Source organism: Bombina bombina, chromosome 3, assembly GCF_027579735.1.
Source record: "Bombina bombina isolate aBomBom1 chromosome 3, aBomBom1.pri, whole genome shotgun sequence".
Taxonomy (NCBI): domain Eukaryota; kingdom Metazoa; phylum Chordata; class Amphibia; order Anura; family Bombinatoridae; genus Bombina; species Bombina bombina.
In genome coordinates, this window is record NC_069501.1 from 1245694421 (window position 1) to 1245715216 (window position 20796).

At 37.4% G+C, this 20796-nt stretch overlaps 1 protein-coding gene across 6 annotated transcripts in view; it reads left to right on the forward strand.

Annotated features, from left to right (window-relative positions):
* SLCO2B1 (solute carrier organic anion transporter family member 2B1) overlaps nucleotides 1-20796 on the forward strand; it is a 490516-nt gene that overhangs the window by 218933 nt on the left and 250787 nt on the right. For 4 of the 6 annotated variants that reach the window (XM_053708763.1, XM_053708761.1, XM_053708764.1 and 1 more), the window contains one exon: nucleotides 8475-8575. The exons of the other annotated variants lie outside the window; for them this stretch is intronic. In XM_053708763.1, the coding sequence (XP_053564738.1) occupies nucleotides 8498-8575 (78 nt within the window). In that variant the 5' untranslated portion in view covers nucleotides 8475-8497. The remainder of the gene's footprint in view (nucleotides 1-8474; nucleotides 8576-20796) is intronic. 6 annotated transcript variants of the gene reach the window in all.

Sequence of the window (20796 nt, forward strand, 5' to 3'; positions counted from 1 at the left end):
TGCATATTATTATTAACCCCTAATCTGCCACTCCGTACACCGCCGCAACCTAAATTATACCTATGTACCCCTAATCTGCTGCCCCTAACATCGCTGACCCCTATATTATATTTATTAACCCCTAATCTGCCACCCCCAACGTCGCCTCCACCTACCTACAATTATTAACCCCTAATCTACCGACCGGATCTCACCGCTACTATAATAAATGTATTAACCCCTAAAGCTAAGTCTAACCCTAACACCCCCCTAAGTTAAATATAATTTAAATCTAACGAAATAAATGAACTCCTATTAAATAACTTATTCCTATTTAAAGCTAAATACTTACCTGTAAAATAAACCCTAATATAGCTACAATATAAATTATAATTATATTGTAGCTATTTTAGGATTAATATTTATTTTACAGGCAACTTTGTAATTATATTAACCAGGTACAATAGCTATTAAATAGCTAATAACTATATAATAGTTACCTAGTTAAAATAATTACAAAATGACCTGTAAAATAAATCCTAACCTAAGTTACAATTAAACCTAACACTACACTAGCAATAAATTAATTAAATAAACTACCTACAATTATCTACAATTAAACCTAACACTACACTATCAATAAATTAGTTAAATACAATACCTACAATTATCTACAATTACACCTAACACTACACTATCAATAAATTAATTAAATAAAATATCTACAAATAAATACAATGAAATAAACTAACTAAAGTACAAAAAATAAAAAAGAACTGTTACAAAAAATAAAAAAATATTTACAAACATTAGAAAAATATTACAACAATTTTAAACTAATTACACCTACTCTAAGCCTCCTAATAAAATAACAAAGCCCCCCAAAATAAAAAAATGCCCTACCCTATTCTAAATTAAAAAAGTTCAAAGCTCTTTTACCTTACCAGCCCTGAAAAGGGCCCTCCTTTGCGGGGCATGCCCCAAAGAATACAGCTCTTTTGCCTGTAAAAAAAACACATACAATACCCACCCCCCAACATTACAACCCACCACCCACATACCCCTAATCTAACCCAAATCCCCCTTAAATAAACCTAACACTAAGCCCCTGAAGATCTTCCTACCTTATCTTCACCTCGCCAGGTATCACACCGATCCGTCCTGGCTCCGATGTCTTGATCCAAGCCCAAGCGGGGGGCTGAAGATGTCCATGATCTGGCTGAAGTCTTCATCCAAGCGGGAGCTGAAGAGGTCCATGATCCGACTGAAGTCTTCTATCAACGGCATCTTCAATCTTCTTTCTTCCGGATCCATGTTCATCCCGCCGATGCGGAACATCCATCTTCACCAACGACTTCCCGACGAATGACGGTTCCTTTAAGGGACGTCATCCAAGATGGCGTCCCTCGAATTCCGATTGGCTGATAGGATTCTATCAGCCAATTGTAATTTAGGTAATAGAATGCGAGCTCAATCTTATTGGCTGATCGGATCAGCCAATTGGATTGAACTTGATTCTGATTGGCTGATTCCATCAGCCAATCAGAATTTTCCTACCTTAATTCTGATTGGCTGATAGAATCCTATCAGCCAATCGGAATTCGAGGGACGCCATCTTGGATGACGTCCCTTAAAGGAACCGTCATTCGTCTGGAAGTCGTCGGTGAAGATGGATGTTCCGCGTCGGCGGGATGAACATGGATCCGGAAGAAAGAAGATTGAAGATGCCATTGATAGAAGACTTCAGTCGGATCATGGACCTCTTCAGCTCCCGCTTGGATGAAGACTTCAGCCGGATCATGGACATCTTCAGCCCCCCGCTTGGGCTTGGATCAAGACATCGTAGCCAGGACGGATCGGTGTGATACCCGGCGAGGTGAAGATAAGGTAGGAAGATCTTCAGGGGTTTAGTGTTAGGTTTATTTAAGGGGGGTTTGGGTTAGATTAGGGGTATGTGGGTGGTGGGTTGTAATGTTGGGTGGGGGTATTGTATGTGGTTTTTTTACAGGCAAAAGAGCTGAATTCTTTGGGGCATGCCCCGCAAAGGGCCCTTTTCAGGGCTGGTAAGGTAAAAGAGCTTTGAACTTTTTTAATTTAGAATTGGGTAGGGCATTTTTTTTATTTTGGGGGGCTTTGTTATTTTATTAGGGGGCTTAGAGTAGGTGTAATTAGTTTAAAATTGTTGTAATATTTTTCTAATGTTTGTAAATATTTTTTTATTTTTTGTAACTTAGTTCTTTTTTATTTTTTGTACTTTAGTTAGTTTATTTCATTGTATTTATTTGTAGATATTGTATTTAATTAATTTATTGATAGTGTAGTGTTAGGTTTAATTGTAGATAATTGTAGGTATTGTATTTAATTAATTTATTGATAGTGTAGTGTTAGGTTTAATTGTAACTTAGGTTAGGATTTATTTTACAGGTAATTTTGTAATTATTTCAACTAGGTAACTATTAAATAGTTATTAACTATTTAATAGCTATTGTACCTGGTTAATATAATTACAAAGTTGCCTGTAAAATAAATATTAATCCTAAAATAGCTACAATATAATTATAATTTATATTGTAGCTATATTATGGTTTATTTTACAGGTAAGTATTTAGCTTTAAATAGGAATAAGTTATAAGAGTTCATTTATTTCGTTAGATTTAAATTTTATTTAACTTAGGGGGGTGTTAGGTTTAGGGTTAGACTTAGCTTTAGGGGTTAATACATTTATTATAGTAGCGGTGAGATCCGGTCGGCAGATTAGGGGTTAATAATTGTAGGTAGGTGGAGGCGACGTTGGGGGCGGCAGATTAGGGGTTAATATATATAATATAGGGGTCGGCGGTGTTAGGGGCAGCAGATTAGGGGTACATAGGGATAACGTAGCTGGCGGCGGTGTACGGAGCGGCAGATTAGGGGTTAATAATAATATGCAGGTGTCAGCGATAGCGCGGGTGGCAGATTAGGGGTTAATAAATATAATATAGGGGTCGGCGATGTTAGGGGCAGCAGATTAGGGGTACATCGGGATAACGTAGCTGGCGGCGGTGTACGGAGCGGCAGATTAGGGGTTAAAAAATTTTAATAGAGTGGCGGCGATGTGGGGGGGGGGGCTCGGTTTAGGGGTACATAGGTAGTTTATGGGTGTTAGTGTACTTTAGAGCACAGTAGTTAAGAGCTTTATAAACCGGCGTTAGCCCAAAAAGCTCTTAACTACTGACTTTTTTCTGCGGCTGGAGTTTTGTCGTTAGATTTCTAACGCTCACTTCAGCCAAGACTCTAAATACCGGCGTTAGAAAGATCCCATTGAAAAGATAGGATACGCAAATGGCGTAGGGGGATCTGCGGTATGGAAAAGTCGCGGCTGCAAAGTGAGCGTTAGACCCTTTCCTGACTGACTCCAAATACCAGCGGGTGGTAAAAACCAGCGTTAGGAGCCTCTAACGCTGGTTTTGACGGCTACCGCCCAACTCTAAATCTAGGCCTTGGTATTCTTTGTGGAAAGCTACAACTAGTTAAACTCATCATAACAGTTGAAGGTTGCCTCTTCTCTCAATGCTTGTTGACAGTTTTTTTACATTTAGAAACATTTGTGTCATATACATAATATTGTGCTCACTCCCCTGGCGTTATTTATGAGTCATCACTGATTGGCTAAACTGCATATCTGTCATAAGAACTGAGATAAGGGGCAGTCCGCAGAGACTTAGAAACAAGATAATCACAGAGGTAAAAAGTGTATTAATATAACAGTGTTGGTTATGCAAAACTGGGGAAGAGGCAATAAAGGGATTAGCTATCTTTTTAAACAATAACAATTCTGGAGTATGCTGTCCTTTTAACAATAATATAGAGGAATGTAGCCACTGCAAAAATGTACAGTTCCTGTTTTGTACCATGCACCCTAACCTGAAGCACTTTATACAGTTGTCAAAAAGTTGACAAACTCATTAATATGTAAATGCTCTCAGCTTCCGTCACTGTGTGTAAGAATACCCGAGCGCCAGTATGAAGAGGCGGAGCTTCAGTATCTGGCACCAACAGGAGAACTGATTTATAAAGGACTCCAGGAACAAGTGCATTACATAGTGAATAGTTATTATTCTTTGTACTCGTGCACAGCAGTTTAATATCCCTTTAAATACCTTGTCATATACCATATACATTGTAACCCCTATACAAAATTGTATTAATAGTTATGTTAATATTTTAATTATAAAGTGTATATATCAGTGTAATACTTTATTTTAAAGTATTTATGTTGTAATAGTTCAACTTTTTTTTTAAACCTTAAACTTTATGCTAGGTATTCAGGCACGCTAATCTGTTGATCGCAAATTTTGTTTGCACTTGAGCGCACCCATTTACTTTTAGCTTGAAACATGCATGTAATTTAGCAAGGCTGCGACATTGCTTATCGTGACCCACGATAACTTTAGCGTGCCACTTTCAATTTTGGTAATAATGTCCCTTTAACCCTAACCCTAAATTTAACACTATTTTCTAACTTTCACCCCCAACCTATCCATAACTGCAACCCCTAACCCATACCCCAATCCCTGAATCTTACCCCAATCCCTAAAACTATAACTACAACCCCTAAGCCATGTACTTAAAGGGACATGAAACCCAACAATTTTATTCCATTATTCAGATAGAGAAAACAATTTAAAAAGGTTTCCTATTTACTTTTGTTATAAAATTTGTTTTATTCTCGAGGTATTCTTTGTTGAAGACATAGGTAGCATGGACATGCCTGAAGCACTAAATGACAGGAAATAGTGCTGCCATCTAGTGCTCTTGCTAATGCATAACATTAGTACTACATGACAGGAAATAGTGTTGCCATCTAGTGCTCTTGCTAATGTATAACATTAGTACTACATGACAGGAAATAGTGCTGCCATCTAGTGCTCTTGCTGATGTATAACATTAGTACTACATGACAGTAAATAGTGCTGCCATCTAGTGCTCTTGCTGATGTATAACATTAGTACTACATGACAGGATATAGCGCTGCCATCTAGTGCTCTTGCTAATGTATAACATTAGTACTACATGACAGGAAATAGTGCTGCCATCTAGTGCTCTTGCTAATGTATAACATTAGTACTACATGACAGGAAATAGTGCTGCCATCTAGTGCTCTTGCTAATGTATAACATTAGTACTACATGACAGGAAATAGTGCTGCCATCCAGTGCTCTTGCTAATGTATAACATTAGTACTACATGACAGGAAATAGTGCTGCCATCTAGTGCTCTTGCTAATGTATAACATTAGTACTACATGACAGGAAATAGTGCTGCCCTCTAGTGCTCTTGCTAATGTATAACATTAGTACTACATGACAGGAAATAGTGCTGCCATCTAGTGCTCTTGCTAATGTATAACATTAGTACTACATGACAGGAAATAGTGCTGCCCTCTAGTGCTCTTTCTAGTGTATAACATTAGTACTACATGACAGGAAATAGTGCTGCCATCTAGTGCTCTTGCTAATGTATAACATTAGTAATACATGACAGGAAATAGTGCTGCCATCTAGTGCTCTTGCTAATGTATAACATTAGTACTACATGACAGGAAATATTGCTGCCCTCTAGTGCTCTTGCTAATGTATAACATTAGTACTACATGACAGGAAATAGTGCTGCCATCTAGTGCTCTTGCTAATGTATAACATTAGTACTATATGACAGGAAATAGTGCTGCCCTCTAGTGCTCTTTCTAATGTATAACATTAGTACTACATGACAGGAAATAGTGCTGCCATCTAGTGCTCTTGCTGATGTATAACATTAGTACTACATGACAGGAAATAGTGCTGCCCTCTAGTGCTCTTGCTACTGTATAACATTAGTACTACATGACAGGAAATAGGGCTGCCATCTAGTGCTCTTGCTGATGTATAACATTAGTACTACATGACAGGAAATAGTGCTGCCATCTAGTGCTCTTGCTAATGTATAACATTAGTACTACATGACAGGAAATAGTGCTGCCATCTAGTGCTCTTGCTAATGTATAACATTAGTACTACATGACAGGAAATAGTGCTGCCATCTAGTGCTCTTGCTAATGTATAACATTAGTACTACATGATAGGAAATAGTGCTGCCATCTAGTGCTCTTGCTGATGTATAACATTAGTACTACATAACAGGAAATAGTGCTGCCATCTAGTGCTCTTGCTGATGTATAACATTAGTACTACATGACAGGAAATAGTGCTGCCATCTAGTGCTCTTGCTAATGTATAACATTAGTACTACATGACAGGAAATAGTGCTGCCATCTAGTGCTCTTGCTAATGTATAACATTAGTACTACATGACAGGAAATAGTGCTGCCATCTAGTGCTCTTGCTAATATATAACATTAGTACTACATGATAGGAAATAGTGCTGCCATCTAGTGCTCTTGCTGATGTATAACATTAGTACTACATGACAGAAAATAGTGCTGCCATCTAGTGCTCTTGCTAATGTATAACATTAGTACTACATGACAGGAAATAGTGCTGCCCTCTAGTGCTCTTGCTAATGTATAACATTAGAACTACATGATAGGAAATAGTGCTGCCATCTAGTGCTCTTGCTAATGCATAACATTGTTGCAAAACCGCTGCCATATAGTGCTGCAGACACATTCACACTCCTAAAGTTACATCCCTGCTTTTCAACAAAGGATAAAAAGCAAACAAAGAAAATTTGATAACAGAAGTAAATTGGAGAATTGTTTAAAATGATCTGTTCTATCTGAATCATGAAAAAAAAAAGTTGGGTTTTATTTGCCTTTAATTGTAACCCCAATTCCTAAACATAACCCATCAGTGGAACCAGTAATCAGTGAATAAAAGAACAACATGCATACTTGTGTAGCTTAGTCCATTCAGAAATCACAGCACTATATTTAAATTGAGTTACAATTTTGATGTATTTATTTAACCTCTCATCTGCCAGAGGGGTTAACTGCAGGGCATTATTTGCACAGCATAGTATAGTGGTTACAGCTGCTCACTTGGGCGAGTTCTCTAAAACACAACATAATATCATTAAATTTTGATTTTAAAGGGACAGTTAATGGTTAAAACTTAACACTGTATTTAAACAGAATGTGGCTTAAATATTGTTTTAAACTGAAAAGGAAATTTGTTGCTGCCATGAGATACTTTTACCTTTTCCTTAAGCTGCCCCTGAATGTGCAAATTGTATTCTTATATTCAATAGTACAGTTCTTATAGGCATTGATCACCCAATAAGAAAGCTGCTACCCACCCCATTTATTTTCTATTAAGCACACTCTGGTTCAGTTTTAGCTTCAACAAGTTGTACGTACGGGGGACAGGAAGTGTTGCAGAATACATAAAGCCTTTAAAATAAAAGTAATTTCTTCATTTTCTTGTATCTCTTTTGGTGGCATTAAAACATTTTCTCACCATTATTTAGGTTAAATAAAGAAAACATACATATTAGTTAAAGGGGCAGTCTACCATAGAATTGTTATTGTTTTAAAAGATAAATACTCCCTTTATTACCCATTACCCAGTTTTGCATAACCAACACAGTTATATTAAAGGGACACTGAACTCAATTTTTTTCTTTTGTAATTCAGAAAGAGCATGCAATTTTAAGCAACTTTCTAATTTACTCCTATTATCAATTTTTCTTTGTTCTCTTGCTATCATTATTTGAAAATAAGGCATCTAAGCTTTTTTTTTATTTCAGTACTCTGGACAGCACTTTTTTATTGGTGGATGAATTTATCCACCAATCAGCAAGGACAACTCAGGTTGTTCACCAAAAACGGGCCGGCATCTAAACTTACATTCTTGCATTTTAAATAAAGATACCAAGAGGATGAAGCAAATTTGATAATAGGAGTAAATTAGAAAGTTGCTTAAAATTTCATGCTCAATCTGAATCACGAAAGAAACAATTTGGGTACAGTGTCCCTTTAATATACGTTTTACCTCTGTGATTACCTTGTATCTAGGAACCTTCTTCCAGCTCCCTGATCACATGACAGTTACTGTTTATTATCTATTGTCTTAAATTTAGCATTGTTTTGTGCTAAATCTTAAATAACCCCCTGTGCCTGAACACAGTGTTATCTATATGGCCCACATGTACTTTCTGTCTCTTTGTGTTGAAAAGAGATTTAAAAAGCATGTGATAAGAGGCAGCCCTCAAAGGCTTAGAAATTAGCATATGAGCCTACCTAGGTTTAGTTTAAACTAAGAATAACAAGAGAAAAAAGCAAATTTGATGATAAAAGTAAATTGGAAAGTTGATTAAAAAAAGTCCTATCTGAATAATGAAAGTTTAATTTATACTAGACTGTCCCTTTAAGCAAGCTTGTACAAAGGTGACAAGCAGTATGTTAGCTATAGCTCATCACAGTCACGTGCACTAATAAGGGATGTGTGCATACAGACATTTACTGGCTAGGCTAAATACATGTCTTTATTCCTATTGTGTTATTCATTCCTGTGTAGGAGCAGACAGCACAATCAACACAATGACAAGCCAAAAACACAGTGAGGTGCAAACAAGTCAGAAGACCACACGTTGCCGAAATCCGTTTAATAACATTAAGGTAAAGGACAAATAACTTGTTTCTACTCCAAAATGCAAACTGTTTTTGATTTCTTGACAGTTAAAGGAAATACAATGCTAGAATGCTTATTCACATAGCTTAAAAGGATATTAACTAAAAATGTGTTCCCCTTAAAGGGCTAGAATACGAGTGGAGTGCTATATAGCGCTCCTGATCATGCGTTAACATCGCTAGATGGAGGCTTTTTGCGCACGTCAGGTTACGCTCATATTATGAGTTGAAAGTACAAAGTTGGCATGCAAGCAAAAACCAGATGAGCGCAAAAAGAGGAACTTTGAATATCAAGACCGCGTTAACATATTCTCCCATGACTTCAATGTAGAGTAAAAACTTGGGGGGTGGGTGGGAAACTTACCGCCCATATTTGTGCACTAACCCGATTGTGTTTATTCAAGTGCACTAAGCCCAACATGAAATATTAATATTTCACATTCCAATTTTCTTTACATTGAATAATAGGTTCTATTTGTTCATAAATAAATCATTCTATATATATTTGATGATTTTTTGTTAAAATATATATGTGTGTATATATATATATATATATATATATATATATATATATATAATTTGCATACAAAGAGAGAAGCGCTCTACCAGGAACGAACAACAGCTCAGTGGCTTGTTCTATGGCGATTTACCACCTGGAGGCAGCCTCTTTTAGACCAGTGTGCTTTTCACAGAAGAAAACTTTCCTGAAGTATATCAGTCTGATCCTGCCAAGTAAGGTCAGTCCAGCCCCGAAATACCAGGCAATTCTCCTCTGAACAAGGAACATGACAACCCCAGGCGATCGTTTCGGCCTCCTATGGGCCTCGTCAGTGAGGTGCAGCCACATTCCTCTAAGCACACTGGGCAAGGAGTCCACGTCTGGTTTCCCCCATCACCCATAGGGAGACTTCCCAAGGGTCATAATAATTTGCATACAAAGAGAGAAGCGCTCTACCAGGAACGAACAACAGCTCAGTGGCTTGTTCTATGGCGATTTACCACCTGGAGGCAGCCTCTTTTAGACCAGTGTGCTTTTCACAGAAGAAAACTTTCCTGAAGTATATCAGTCTGATCCTGCCAAGTAAGGTCAGTCCAGCCCCGAAATACCAGGCAATTCTCCTCTGAACAAGGAACATGACAACCCCAGACGATCGTTTCGGCCTCCTATGAGCCTCGTCAGTGAGGTGCAGCCACATTCCTCTAAGCACACTGGGCAAGGAGTCCACGTCTGGTTTCCCCCATCACCCATAGGGAGACTTCCCAAGGGTCATAATAATTTCACACACAGGTATAGATACATAGAAATGTCTATTTAAAAAAAACTTAGAACATATTCCCCTATGTGATGAACATTGGAATGTGAAATATTTACAGTAAATACATAAAAACTATATGTCTAAATATGTATACATATGTATTTATGTGTTTATATGTGTATATATGTCTGTAAATACATATAAACACATATAAATACATAAGTATACATATATAAACCTATATATACATATACATATTTAGACATGTATATGGACGTATCTCTATGTAAAAGCCCACTACATGCATTTTTTTTCTTCCTAAGACCTTGTATCTTTAGGCCCTTATAACTTTTTGATGCAATATTTATTTAAAAATAACTTTTATCAGACAGTTTGATTATGAGTGTAACTGTACTGTTAAATTTATTTTTCATGTGTTTTGTGCAACTTTTTTGTCTCGTGTAACAGTTAACCAGAGCTCTAAAGTCAGGCTATCCTGATGCCCCGTTAAAATTGATTGTGTTTAAATGAAAGTGTTTACTTTTAGCCTGTAATACGCGCACTACTTCCATCGATCACAAAGAGCCGTGATAAACTCCTTATGGCTCACGTGCAACAGTTAGCACGCAACTCCTAATCTAGCCCCAACTATGCTTCAATCTCTTGGTATCATTCTTTTGAAGGAGCAGCAACAAAGGATACCAAGAGATTGAAGCAACTTTGATAATAGAAGTAAATGGGAAAATGTATTACAATTATATGCTCTTTATAAATCATAAAAGAAAAAATTGGAGTTTCATGTCCCTTTAATTAAGCAAGATTTTTAAAATCATTGTTATGTATCTGCTTTTCCTGCAATTGAACTGTGACCCTGATTGGTCAACAAAGTAAAATAAATAACATTTAAGAAGCTTTACACATGGGGGGGGGGGGCGATTTAACAAGCAGTCAATCGGCCCCAATGCACCTGTTTCCGCGCGAACCTTCAGGCTGCTCCTTAACTCATACACCTCCTCTGAGGCGGCGGACAGCGATCCGCCTGATCGTGTACAATCTGGTTGACTGACACCCCCTGCTAGCGGCCGATTGGTCGCGAATCTGCAGGGGGTGGCATTGCACAAGCAGTTCACCAGAACTGCTTGTGCAATGTTAAATGCTGACAGTGTATGCTGTCAGCATTTAGCGATGTCTGGCGGACACGATATGCTACAGCGGATCATGCCCACCAGATATTGATAAATCGGCCCCATGGTGTCCCCCCGGCTTGCAAAACGTCATGGTCTAGATTACAAGTGGAGCACTAAATTATTGCACTCCCGCAAATGGAAAAATGTGCCCATTTGCGGGAGTGCATTACAAGTGGCTGGTTATTGCTACCGCAACCTCACGGTCGCAATTACCACAACTAATATTAACCAGAGATTAGATCCCTGGTTAGTTTTCTAAAGTACATTATAGTTTTTTATTAAAAAATCTAGCAGTTTTGGGGCTTTAAAGTTGATGTGAGTTGAAGCAATGTAAATAGATATGTATATGATTATATAGATATATATTTACAGTGGGGAAAAAAAAGTATTTAGTCAGCCACCAATCGTGCAAGTTCTCCCACTTAAGAAGATGAGAGAGGCCTGTAATTTTCATCATAGGTATACCTCAACTATGAGAGACAAAATGTGGAAAAAAATCCAGACAATCACATTGTCTGATTTGGAAATAATTTATTTGCAAATTATGGTGGAAAATAAGTATTTGGTCACCTACAAACAAGTAAGATTTCTGGCTCTCACAGACCTGTATCTTCTTCTTTAAGAGGCTCCTCTGTCCTCCAATCATTACCTGTATTAATGGTACCTGTTTGAACTTGTTATCAGTATAAAAGACACCTGTCCACAACCTCAAACAGTCACACTCCAAACTCCACTATGGTGAAGACCAAAGAGCTGTCGAAGGACACCAGAAACAAAATGTAGACCTGCACCAGGCTGGGAAGACTGAATCTGCAATAGGCAAGCAGCTTGGTGTAAAGAAATCAACTGTGGGAGCAATAATTAGAAAATGGAAGACATACAAGACCACTGATAATCTCCCTCGATCTGGGGCTCCACGTAAGATCTCACCCCGTGGGGTCAAAATGATCACAAGAACGGTGAGCAAACATCCCAGAACCACACGGGGGACCTAGTGAATGACCTGCAGAGAGCTGGGACCAACGTAACAAAGGCTACCATCAGTAACACACTACCCCGCCAGGGACTCAGATCCTGCAGTGCCAGACATGTCCCCCTGCTTAAGCCAGTACATGTCCGGGCCCGTCTGAAGTATGCTAGAGAGCATTTGGATGATCCAGAAGTGGATTGGGAGCATGTCATATGGTCAAATGAAATCAAAGTAGAACTGTTTGGTAGAAACACAACTTGTCGTGTTTGGAGGAGAGAGAACACCATACCTACTGTGATGCATGGGGGTGACAACATCATGCTTTGGGGCTGTTTCTCTGCAAAGGGAACAGGACGACTGATCCGTGTACATGAAAGAATGAATGGGGCCATGTATCGTGAGATTTTGAGTGCAAACCTCCTTCCATCAGCAAGGGAATTGAAGAGAAAACGTGGCTGGGTCTTTCAGCATGACAATGATCCCAAACACACCACCCGGGCAACAAAGGAGTGGCTTCGTAAGAAGCATTTCAAGGTCCTGGAGTGGCCTAGCCTGTCTCCAGATCTCAACCCCATAGAAAACCTTTGGAGGGAGTTGAAAGTCCATGTTGCCCAGCGACGGCCCCAAAACATCACTGCTCTAGAGGAGATCTGCATGCAGGAATGGGCCAACATACCTGCAACAGTGTGTGACAACCTTGTGAAGACTTATAGAAAACATTTGACCTCTGTCATTGCCAACAAAGGATATATAACAAAGTATTGAGATGAACTTTTGATATTGACCCAATACTTATTTTCCACCATAATTTGTAAATAAATTCTTTCCAAATCAGACAATGTGATTGTCTGGATTTGTTTCCACATTTTGTCTCTCATAGTTGAGGTATACCTATGATGAAAATTACAGGCCTCTCTCATCTTCTTAAGTGGGAGAACTTGCACAATTGGTGGCTGACTAAATACTTTTTTTCCCCACTGTATGTGTTTAGGGGACACTAAACCAAATTTTTTTTTTTTAATGATTCAAATAGAGCAGCAATTTTAAGCAACTTTCTAATTTACTCCTATTATTAATTGGTCTTCATTCTCTTGGTATCTTTATTTGTTATGTAACATACATAGTAACATAGTAACATAGTAGATAAGGTTGAAAAAAGACTGAAGTCCATCGAGTTCAACCTATACAAATCTAAAATACTTACAAAAAGCTCCAGTTAAGCTTAAATAACCCCATTAAAATGTGACCCATTTAATACTAGCAATCATATCCATGAATTTTGTTTATATACAGAAATTTATCCAGACTATTTTTAAATGTATCTATGGTATTGGCATTCACTACCTCCTTTGGTAATGAGTTCCACAATTTTATTGCTCTTACAGTGAAAAAACGTTTCCGTTGCAGGAGATTAAATCTCCTTTCCTCCAACCTTAAATTATGACCTCTTGTCAGAACCAATTTTCTTGGAATAAAAAGAGCTTCTGCCATCTCTGTATATGGGCCTTGAATATATTTATATAAAGTAATCATGTCACCTCTCAAGCGCCTTTTTTCTAAAGAGAACAGACCCAGTTTGGCTAGCCTCTCCTCATAGGTTAATTTCTCCAATCCCCTTATTAGCTTTGTGGCCCTTCTCTGAACTTTTTCTAGTTCTGCAATATCTTTTTTAGCAATCGGTCCCCAGAACTGCACTCCAAACTCAAGGTGAGGTCTTACCAGGGCTTTATATAATGACAGAATTATGCTTTCCTCCCTTGAATCAATGCCTCTTTTAATACATGCTAGTATCTTATTAGCCTTTGAAGCCGCTGCCCTGCATTGTGCACTCATTTTTAGCTTGTTATCTATTACTACTCCCAAATCCCTTTCCTCCTGTGTTTGGCTAAGTCTTGTCCCATTTAAAAAATACATAGCCTGCTTATTTTTACTTCCAAAATGTAGAACCTTACATTTTTCCGTATTAAATCTCATTTTCCATTCACTTGCCCATAGTTCTAATTTTCGCAAATCCCTTTGCAAAGAGAGTTCATCCTGCTCTGACCTAATGACCTTACTTAACTTAGTATCATCTGCAAAAATAGAGATGTCGCTATTTAATCCTTGCTCCAAGTCATTTATAAAAATATTAAAAAGAACAGGGCCCAGTACTGATCCCTGGGGGACGCCACTGATTACCTTTGTCCAATCTGAGTATGATCCATTTACTGCTACTCGTTGCTCCCTATCTTTTATCCAGTTATTTATCCATGAGCTAACATTTTCAGCTATTCCCAGTCCCTTAATTTTGTGCATTAATCTCTCATGTGGCACTGTATCGAATGCCTTTGCAAAATCTAAGTATATCACATCAACTGATTCCCCTTTATCTATATTTTTACTTACTTCCTCGTAGAATCTAATTAGATTAGTTTGACATGATCTATTTCTCCTAAAGCCATGCTGATTAGAACTCATAATCTTGTTTACACGAATATGCTCATCAATATAATCCCTTATAATCCCTTCAAATATCTTCCCCACTATTGATGTCAGACTAACTGGTCTATAGCTTCCTGGATCATCCCTGCTTCCCTTTTTGAAGAGTGGCACCACATCAGCTTTACGCCAATCCTGGGGTACCATGCCTGAGGATAATGAGTCTTGAAAAATTAAGAGTAAAGGTTTGTCTATAACAGTGCTAAGTTCACTTAACACCCTTGGGTGTATTCCATCTGGGCCTGGAGTTTTATTTACCTTAATATTTTTTAGTTTTTTCCTGATATCCTCTAAACAAAACCCAGTTAGTGGTATGGACTGGCATGTTCTATTCTGTTCCAAAGTATCATTCAATGGTTCCTCTCTTGTGTATACTGAAGAAAAAAACTGGTTTAGTACCTCAGCCTTTTCCCTGTCATTATTTATCATGCTACCCTCCACACATTTTAATGTACCAATATTATCCTTCTTAGATTTTTTGCTATTTATGTACTTAAAGAACCTTTTAGGGTTAGACTTAGAATCCTTGGCAATTAATTTTTCATTTTCAATTTTGGCTAATTTGATTGCATTTTTGCATGCTTTGTTACATTCCTTATAAATATTGTATGCTGAGTCTGTACTATTTTCTTTTAATAATTTAAATGCCCTACGTTTTTTCCTAATTTCTTTTAACACATTTTTATTTAGCCATAACGGCTTATTTTTTTTATTTTTATTTTTATAACCATATGGTATGTATTGATATGTATATTTATTTAACAAATTTTTAAATATTATCCATTTATCCTCTGTATTTTTATTAGAAAATACATTGTCCCAATTTATATTATTTAATGATTTCCTTAAATCGTTGAATTTTGCTTTCTTGAAATTAAAAGTCTTAGTTAAGCCTTTAAAACACTGCATATGAAAAGAGATTTCAAATGTGACCATGTTATGATCACTGTTACCCAAATGTTCTTTAACTTCTATGTTTGATATTATATCTGTATTGTTTGATAGCACTAAATCCAATATAGCTTTACTCCTAGTTGGCTCCTCTATTAATTGTGACAAGAAGTTATCCCTGAGAACATTTAAAAATCTATCCCCCTTAGCTGAATTACTAGTTTCATTGGCCCAGTTTATATCAGGGTAGTTAAAATCTCCCATAATTACAGCACTGTTATTAGCAGCCTTACCTATTTGGATAAGTAGTTGAGTTTCCTCTGGGTCACTAATGTTGGGAGGCTTGTAGCATGTTCCTAGTAATATTTTTTTAGGATTTTTCCCCCCACTCTTTATTTCAACCCACAGGGTCTCTACATTGTCACTTGTATCATAAATATCTTCCCTTATTGTAGGTTTAAGGTCAGGTTTAATATACATGCAGATTCCTCCACCCCTTTTATTATTCCTGTCCCTCCTAAATAATGTATACCCCTCTAAGTTAACTGCCCAGTCATGTGAATCATCCCACCAAGTTTCAGTTATACTGATAACATCATAGTCCTCTTCTGCAACTAAGAGCGTCAGCTCCCCCATTTTACCTGTCATGCTTCTTGCATTTGTTGTCATACATTTAATTTTCATGTGCTTTCTGATAATACTTGGTGTACTTTCCTCTATACTTTCTAATGTGACATTTCTTAAGTCATCCCTTCCTTGAGATATTAATGGAGTGACATATTCAGACACTGATCTCTCTGTTCTATTTTGTTCAAATTGACCCTCCCCCCCTTTGCCTAGTTTAAAAAGTTCTCTAAACGTGCTACCATCCTTTCCCCCAACACACCTGCACCCATGTCATTCAGGTGCAATCCATCCTTACTGTACAATTTGTACCCTAGTGAAAAATCAGCCCAGTGTTCTAAAAAGTCAAACCCCTCATTTTTACACCATGTTTTTAGCCATGAATTAACAGACCTTAGCTCCTTCTGCCTTACTGAGTTAACACACGGCACTGGTAATATCTCAGAAAATATTACTTTGGATGTCCTTGCTTTAAGCTTGCTACCTAACTCCCTGAAGTCATTTTTTAGGACTCTCCATCTCCCACTGATTTCTTCATTAGTACCAATATGCACCATGACTGCAGGATCAGACCCGCATCCCTCTAACAATCTATCAATACGCTCCACAATATGCCTAACACGAGCCCCTGGAAGACAGCAAACTGTTCTATGTAAAGGGTCTGGATGACAAATTACCCTATCAACCTTCCTTATAATAGAGTCTCCTACCACCAACATCTGCCTCTGGCCCTGACTTGTATGCCCCTCTTCCATGACAGAAGGACTGCCCACCATAGTATGCTCCTCTTCCACAGCTAAAGGACTGTTCACTATACTAGGCAACACGGCCCTCTCTGACACTGCCACCCCTGAACTGATATCCCCAACATCTTCACTTAATCTTGCAAATCTATTGGGGTGTACCAGCTCAGAACTGGCCTGTCTCTTCCGCTTACTTCGCCCTCTAACTGTGACCCAGCTACATCCTGGAGTCTCCTCATCTGAATCCTCCCCATTCCCACTGCTGGAACCATTAACAACCAGCTCAGTCCTATCCATTTCCCTTTCAAGTGTCTGAATTTCATGTAGTGTTGCAATTCGTTCCTCCAGATCCCCAATACGAGTTTCTAAAGAGACAATATGCTCGCACTTGCCACAAACATATAATCCCAGAAGCGGCTGCTCCAGTGATGCAAACATGTGGCAAGCTGTACACTGAATGAGATTCTCACACATTCTTAATAAAAGGTTTAACTTAAAAGTATAAAATAAATATATTTCCCCTTGGTTACCCCAAAACCTTGTTTGCCTAACTACCTTGGTTAGCTATTATACTTAAACAGACAATGTTACTTTAACAGAGAATCAATACAGCAAGCCTAAAAGAGCAAGCTCACAGAGTAAATGTGCTAAATTTATAGGCTTCCAAGGCCCAAACAGGTGAAAATAATCCCACCCCTAATTACCCACACAGACAGAAAAAAAAAAAAAAAAAAAAAAATGGAATGCTAGAAATAAAGTTATTTAGTTATTTCCTTTTTTTAAAATAAAAATGCAACCCTTGCAAAGCAAATAATTTAGAAAATAGCTTGGTTAGCTATTATACTTAAACAGACAATGTTACTTTAACAGAGAATCAATACAGCAAGCCTTAAAGAGCAAGCTCACAGAGTAAATGTGCTAAATTTATAGGCTTCCAAGGCCCAAACAGGTGAAAATAATCCCACCCCTAATTACCCACACAGACAAAAAAAAAAAAAAAAATGGAATGCTAGAAATAAAGTTATTTAGTTATTTCCTTTTTTTAAAATAAAAATGCAACCCTTGCAAAGCAAATAATTTAGAAAATAGCTTGGTTAGCTATTATACTTAAACAGACAATGTTACTTTAACAGAGAATCAATACAGCAAGCCTAAAAGAGCAGTATGTATCTCTTGTAATGCAAAGTTTGGTAACAGTTTAAGTTTGCATGTATGTATTTTACAATGATGTGCCTGATTGCTTATATACACTAAGCATTTATAAAAATATACTAACAAATAATGGTATTATGTTGAATAAATCTCATTCTTGTTTTCAGATTTATTAGGTGTTTTCTAAGTTAACTGATACATCTAAGAATTTTCCTTAATATACTATGTGTATGGCATTATAAGTTGTGTACAAATATGAATTGATTGAAAGTTTCAGTATACAATCAAACAGCTCTTATTTCAAATAAATTGTACTGAGATAAACAGCTAATTAGAATTAATTGTATTCAAAGTTGCTGCAGGAACACCCTTTCAAATGGCCTAGGCTCTCTTTCTTTGCCATTCCCCATAGTTAGGTTGATTTCTGCTGCTGTCTCTTGTTTACAAACTAATGGTAAAATAGCTATTTGTAAACAATTTAATACACTCCAGTGGGTAAAATAAATTGGGGGCACATTAAAAGGGATCAAACAAAATTACAATACACTGTCCCGTTAAATAAAGTCACAATAAATGATGACACTGTTGATAGATCATTTCATAATGAAATAGAGTGCAATTCAGTCCAGCAGGTACAAATGTAACACAGGGAATACAAAGAGAATATTTTACTGTACAATGTCCCTTTAACTGGTCTTACTGCAGGATTTGAAATACATTGACCTCTGATGCCTGAGTACATTGTCCTGCATACATTTTTACATGTTTTATGTATTTCATTCATTTGCTTCTCTCTTACCTAGTTAGCGAGTTTTATTTTGCTCACAGTTCGTTTAACAGACTGGAAAGATCATACGTCTGTTTGCTCATGTTTATGTCTCTGGATTGCTTAAACCCTAAGAGCACAACTGGTTGGTTATTACTGTTTTAAACTCCTCAGGTTTTTAATAACTTATTTTCTTGAACTGTCAATTTTTACTACTTTTCAAACGCTTATTAAAAACTTTTGAAACAGAAATTGCTTAGGAGAAGTTCAAAAGTGAGTCACAGTGACCAGGTTAATTAAGGGGAGCCCATGTTCTCTCAGAAGAGTGAATTCATCAGACTAGTGAACGGAAGTAACGTTCCGTCAGCTGTCTGATAACAAGTCCATTACGCACATGCACTTCTCATTGTAGTGGCATTACAAAGCGACTAAATCACATCTTAAGTTAGTTTTTTCTGATAGAACACTGCGCGCACTAACAGTCGACGGACACTTGTTACAGCACATGAGGGAAATACAAACATGATTACAAACACCTTTATATATATTAATGAAACGTAGCTGCAGTTTGTGACCAGTTTAATTATTATATATAAAGGCATTTTTGTGTATAAATACATAGAGTAATAGTAAAGCATATAATTCACACAGCTTCCTTCCAAATCTATGCATCGCCTAGATATAGGTGCCGGTTCATTATAATGCGGGCAAACATGGTCTAGTGAAATGCTTGTGCAATGCCGACCCCTGCAGATTTGTGGCCAATCAGCCGCTAGCAGGGGGTGTTAATCATCCCAATCGTATCTGAGCAGGATGATTGCTGTCAGCCACCTCAGAGGTGGCAGACGAGTTAAGGAGCGGCAGTCTTAAGAGTTCAAGGAAGCTGTGTGAATTATATGCTTTACTATCACTCTATGGGGCCGATTTACTATGCAGCGTATGCTGCAGTTTCCGCATGAACCTTCATCGCCGGAAGCGAGTTAAGAAGCAGCAGTCCTAAGACCGCTGCTCTTTAACTCGTTTGCCACCTCTGAGGCGGCGGACAGCAATCATCCCGATCAGATACGATCAGGATGATTGACACTGACTGCCGTGAATGTGCAGGGGACGGCATTGCACAAGCATTTCACTAGAAATGCTTGTGCAATGATAAATGTCGACAGCATTTATCGATGTGAGGTGGGCTGACATGATCTGCCACAGAGGATCATGCCGCCCGCACATTTATAGATCTGCCCCTATGTGTTTATACACTTGTTGAACACTTAATTGACCTGGTTTGTCAATGGGGGGAGGAGCTTTCAGAGCGCTGATCCTGCCCTCCCTCATTTAAAGGGACATTTTATTTTTATTTCATGATTCAAGTAGAGCATGTCATTTTTAACAACTTTCCAGTTTACTTCTATTATCTAATTATATTTTTTCTCTTGGTATACTTTAATGTAAAGGATACCTAAAGAGTCACAGGAGCTGTCAATTGGTGGCTGCACATATATGCCTCATGTTACTGGCTCGCCTAATGCATTCAGCTAGCTCCCAGTAGTGCATTGCTTCTTCTTCAACAAAGAATATTAAGGCAATAAAGCAAATAGATAATATAAGTACATTTTTATAGGAGAGTGGAACTTTTTAAAGGAGAAAGTAGATAATTGTATTGGAGAGAGTACATAGTTTTATAGGAGAGAGTACTTTTGTATAGGAGCAAGGACATTTTGTATAGGAGAGAGTACATTTTCTAGAGAGAACATATTTTTATAGAAAAGAAAACATTTTTAAAGGAGAGAGTACATTTTTGTATAGGAGAGAGTACATTTTTTAAAGAAGATAGTACATTTTGTATAAAAGAGAGTACATATTTTATGAGAGAGTACATTTTGTATAACAGAGAGTACATATTTTATAAGAGAGAGTACATTTTGACAAAATGTACTCTCTCTTATAAAATATGTACTCTCTGTTATACAAAATTACTTTTAACTATAAACATGTATTCTCTTTTCTACAAAGTGTACCATCTCCTATAGAAAATGTACTCTCTTTTATACAAAATGATTTTGTATAAAAGAGAGTACATTTTCTATAGGAGATGGTACACTTTGTAGAAAAGAGAATACATGTTTATAGTTAAAAGTAATTTTGTAT